This window comes from Primulina huaijiensis, unplaced genomic scaffold, assembly GCF_012295235.1.
Source record: "Primulina huaijiensis isolate GDHJ02 unplaced genomic scaffold, ASM1229523v2 scaffold43373, whole genome shotgun sequence".
In the NCBI taxonomy this organism is placed as follows: Eukaryota; Viridiplantae; Streptophyta; class Magnoliopsida; order Lamiales; family Gesneriaceae; genus Primulina; species Primulina huaijiensis.
In genome coordinates this window covers 7,237-12,170 of record NW_027360498.1, presented here as the reverse complement: position 1 = coordinate 12,170, position 4,934 = coordinate 7,237, and the positions used below count along the sequence as shown (strand labels likewise).

The following is a 4,934-nucleotide window of genomic DNA, read 5'->3' as shown; positions in this document are numbered from 1 at the left end:
TCTCACAAATACGACCCGTGAGACCGTTTCACACAAGTTTTTGCCGTAATTTTAATGGCTACTAACCGGAAATTACCCGCATATTTACAATTACTTTTTGATAATTTAAGCAGTTAATTAACCTGACATTGAAGCAATTTAAAAGTTTGCGCGTGGGGACCATTTGTCTCGCTTCATATTCGCATTTGTTTGGTTAAATAATGGAATTTGCACTACTTCGTAAACTGTAAGCCAATCGCTCTTCAGTCTTCTCCCACTTTGATCCCAACACTACCTCGTTATTGTAATGCTAATTGCTACCAAACCATCACTGAAGCGCAAATCTCCATTAAATCCTCTATTTATTGTTTCAGAGAAACATTAAAGGCCGCGATTCTTGATCCGTTTTCGTGTCTAAATCCATGTGAAAGCTTCTTATTCAAACGGTAAGATTTTATCTTGCATATTCCCCTGTATTGCACTGTTTCCAGTCTTCCTGAGTGAAAGAGAGAGATCTTTGAATAAATCATTAAATTTTTTGAAGAAACTGTAATATATTTCAAATTTTTTTATTCGAAAAGTACAGTCAAGTTTCTCCAAAAGATGTAGTCAAGAAAAGCGCGTGCAAGAATCTTTTAACAGAGCTAGAACGGCTAACAAGCAGTAAGAAAATAGGAGCAAAAAATGTCAACTCTTCCATTTGTTATCATAGAAGACATCCTCTGTCGCCTCCCTGTGAAGTCCCTTAAGAGATTCCGTTGTGTTGCGAAATCGTGGTGTTTCTTGATAGACAGTGAATATTTTGTAAAACTGCACTTGCGTCGATCTATGATTACGAATTCCAATCGTAATCTGATTCTTGGTGGCCTAGGTCTGTATTCAGTCGATTTGGATTCTCTCGACAAGGCCCAAGTTATTAGACCCCCGTTTTACTACAAGAGTGTTGATATTATCACCAATTCTTGCAATGGTTTGGTGGTTGTGATGAGTCAGCCTCCGGTTTTGTGGAACCCCTTCTCAAGAAACTACAAGATTTTGCCCGATTCTGTGGTTGAATACCCTACCGAGCTGGAATCTTACTCCAAGACTGCATATGGGTTTGGTTATGATTCAACAAACGATGATTATAAGGTTGTCAAAGTTGTGGAATTTAGGAATAAGATTAGTCATGTGTGGATGTGCTCTGAAACAAAGATCTACAGCACGAAATCGAATTCTTGGAAAAGGATAGAGGGCTTTCCTTATTCCCTTCCCTTCTTAAGGGGGCATTGGCGCGTGCATGTCAATGGGGCATTGTATACGCTGGTGGAGGATCCTGAGCGCATCCATTCGGGTGAATTTTTGAAAATAATGGCTTTCAGTGTTGAGACTGAGAAACATTTTGAAGAGCCGATGCCGCCCGGAATTCGGCTCAGGGATGTTGGTGTGAATTTGGATGTGATCGGAGGGTGTCTCTCTGTTGTGTGCTCTAGAATATCACAGGTGACTATTTGGGTGATGAAAGAGTATGGTGTGAAGGAATCATGGACTACTTTGCTATCAATCAAATCTCCCTTAATTGACCCTCATGATTTTATGAAGCCATTGGTGTATTCGAGGGACGGAAATAAGATTCTTTTGAATTGTGATGATAAAAGACTTGTTTTGTATGATTTAAGAAACAAAACGGTTGAAAATGTTATTGTAGATGGCTTGCCTTTTGTGTTCTATGCTGAGGTTTGTGTTGAGAGCCTTGTTTCTATTGATGCACCGGACGAAGTCAAGAAACATGGACCGCGGAAAAAGATGACAAGAAGGAGCTCCAATAAAAGGTAAAAGCGGCTGAAATTATGAGCATCAGTCACTTGGCCCTTGGGATAGATGCCATTCACTCATGGATTATGTATGCCCTTGGGAGTTTTTACATGCTTAAATCATATATGTTTTCTCCCAACTTTAATTTGTTTATTTTATGGGTTACTTGGAGAAGTATCTTCCATGTAGGTGGCATCAATGCCAAAGATTATCTGTGTTTTTATGATATCAATGGTCGGAGAGCAATTTAAATTTCTTAGATCCTAGAAAATATGGCATTCAAATCATCAACTTTATTGGACCTGAATTTTACCTCTCCTTTTTCTCAGTGATGATTTCTTGGCCGAAGGATTCAAGTTGGTGCTCTGAGAAAAAAAAATAAACTGAGTGGATCGTGCAAAATAGGTAAGGTAACGATTTTCCTACATTACCTTCATCTTATTAGTCGTTTATACTTCTAGAAGAAGCTATGATGAAATCTCGTTTGAATGCCTTCTATTTTCTTCTAACGAGGAATTGATATTCTATTGAGATGGATGATAAGTGTTTGAATTTAACTCCAGGGTAGTCGAGGTCTCGAGGATATCTGGGAAGCTCACTCTAATCTTCTGTCAAACACGAATTTTTTTGTGTTACTTTCACGTGCGAATACTAGTTGTTTGATGAGCGTCAAGGAACAATACAGGTAAACTCAAGCTAGTAGCACAGCAGGCTGTGTGGTGAAAGGAAATGAGCTTTTTCACCTGAAGCCGGAGACTCTCTTCATTGGTAATATACTATACTTGATGCCTCATGGGCTACTACTCAAAGAAGTATACATGCAGCCAGCAAAAGCCGGTGACGACGAAGATTGGAGGTACCAAAAAATATGCACGACCTTTTTTGAATCCTTGTTTAAGAATTGAATCCGATTTGATACCATGCTCTAGATTTACGGTGGAATGACTCTTTGTTGTTATCTATGTACGTACATGGTGCGGAAGTTTGATTGTGTTCATAGGTTTGTTAGGGAAATACAAGTATATATAAATGATAATTTTTATAATTTTAATTCAATGATTTGATTTATGTGAAATAAATAATGATTTGATTAATGATATCAAGCGAGCCAAACACAATCTTTGTTTGTAACGCCTTCACCCGATACGTCTGCATTATACAGAGCTAGCATGCAATAATAAATATAATCCAAAAAATAATCGCTTCGCCACTCGATCTTTGAGTCACCGACTATTCCAAGATCATTTCGCCAGCCACCGAGCTTTCCAAAATGGCTAGAAATGCCTAGAAAACTATCAAGACTCGAGAGAGATTAAACTTGGTGTACTTAGAAATAAATCTCGCGTGACCTATTTATAGGCAGAGTTTGGAATCTCGGCTACGTGTCATTTTCGCTTTGACACTTCATCGGACGAGTGAGATCGGAAGCTTCAATCCAGAGTTCGGAAGGTTCGAACTGCTATTTGTCTATGTTAACGTGTTTTTGCCTTGTTGGCCGAGTGGATTTGGAAGGTCTGATTCATTTGGAGACTTCGAACCAACCTTCGGTCTTCTCGAATCGACTGCTTATTAAACCGTAATCATGTTTTAATAAATTTTTATTAATAATTGTACTTAGTCATGTTACAACCTTAATCATGATTTTAATTTTTTTTTTAAATATTCGAACCGTGTTACTTTGTATAATAAAAATCCAAAAAAATTTTATATTATGAATTTGAATTTTCTGTTACGATTTGATAGAAATACGAATCACATGTGGACCACAAAATCAATATAATATCTGGATTCATTAATCCATGCTATATCTCATCACATTCCGTCAGATAGAGTACCGGAAAACTTAATTTGATTGAAGGCGGCTTCGGTTGAGTTTAAGTTACCCTCGTTAAAAGTCTTTGTTTATATATTTTAGATTGTAATTGCAATCTCTACAAAAAAAGTAATTTTAAGAATTGTTTTTGGAATAGTATGATCTGTGAGACGGATCAACCCTATCGATATTCGCAATAAAAAATAATATTCTTAGCATAAAAAATAATACTTTTTCATGATGACCCAAATAAGATATCTGTCTCACAAAATACGACCGTGAGACCGTCTCACACAAATTTTTGCTTTATTTTTAACACATTTGCAAAGAAAAAATCTAAGAATCATCCAAAAAAGTTGAAAACACAAACAAATATGATCTAAGAAGTATATGGACTCAAATTCAATGGAAAACTCTGCACTCTAACTCAAATTTAACTTTAACCACAATATATTTATTATATGATAAAAGCCCAATACAACTCATAAGATATACTCATTCCACATGATTTTGGCTTCAAAAACACCAATACAAGAACCCTTTCAACATTAATAATATCAAGCCACAATCCTACAAAACAAAAATAAAGACAAACAAAGACACCAGATCACTCCGACTCTGGTACGCAGCTTACAGATCCCAAAAGAACTCGAACACTGCATTAACCTTCTTTACTCACTCTTCGCTTTCCTTAACTGGAACTTCTTCAACCACCGCCGGTTCGTCCTCTTCCGGTGCTGGAGCCGCCGGTTCGTCTGTGGTGGCTTCTTCTGTTTGAGTCTCTTCGACAGCAGCAGGCTCTTCTGAGACCTCCACCTCAGTGGCTTCTACTTCTGGTTTTGGTTCCTCTGCAGGCTCTTTAGCATCAACTACTTCAGCTGGTTCTTCTGTCGGATCTTCCTCGGGCTCGTTTTCTGGTGGTGGTACTTCCACCTCTTCAGCCGCTACTGGCTCCTCCGGAGCAAGTGGCGTGGCCTCCACCTCCTCCACATTTTCTGGGACGGTTTGCTCTACTGTCTCTGCCACTGGTGTTGGAAATGTTACCTACGATTTAATCACAAACGTTTATCATCTCCCAAGGTTGTTAAATTGCACAGTTATTCTATTATTTTGATATGCCCATCCAAGAATCGGGTTGGCGTGAGTGAGACGGGGTAACCTGATGGACTTAATTTGAAGTGAAGCTCGATTTTTTAAGCGCATAAAATTTTAGTTCTTTTCTATAATTAATCCGGGAACAGATCAAAGAGCGATCGTTCTTGAAATACAGTGGAAAATAAAGGAAATCAAACATAAAGATGTATATATACTTCGATCTAGAAATCCATCAAATCTTGATTGGTGATAT

At 37.9% G+C, this 4,934-nt stretch overlaps 2 protein-coding genes across 3 annotated transcripts in view; one reads left to right on the top strand and one right to left on the bottom strand.

Moving 5' to 3' along the window:
* Nucleotides 1–203: 203 nt before the first annotated feature.
* LOC140970205 (F-box protein CPR1-like) lies at nt 204–2,841 on the top strand. 2 transcript variants are annotated; one of them, XM_073431844.1, is made up of 4 exons: nt 204–425; nt 566–1,790; nt 2,103–2,183; nt 2,337–2,841. In XM_073431844.1, the coding sequence occupies exons 2-3, from the start codon at nt 664–666 to the stop codon at nt 2,140–2,142; spliced, it is 1,167 nt and encodes a 388-aa protein (XP_073287945.1). In that variant the 5' UTR covers nt 204–425; nt 566–663; the 3' UTR covers nt 2,143–2,183; nt 2,337–2,841. The 2 variants fall into 2 exon arrangements, with proteins under 2 accessions (XP_073287945.1, XP_073287944.1); XM_073431843.1 differs by having other exon boundaries at nt 204–1,790; nt 2,103–2,178.
* Nucleotides 2,842–4,013: 1,172 nt separating this feature from the next.
* The window catches only part of LOC140970206 (uncharacterized), a 4,049-nt gene continuing 3,128 nt past the window's right edge, over nt 4,014–4,934 (bottom strand). The window contains exon 2 of the mRNA XM_073431845.1: nt 4,014–4,630. Within this exon, the coding sequence (XP_073287946.1) occupies nt 4,262–4,630 (369 nt within the window). The 3' untranslated portion in view covers nt 4,014–4,261. The remainder of the gene's footprint in view (nt 4,631–4,934) is intronic.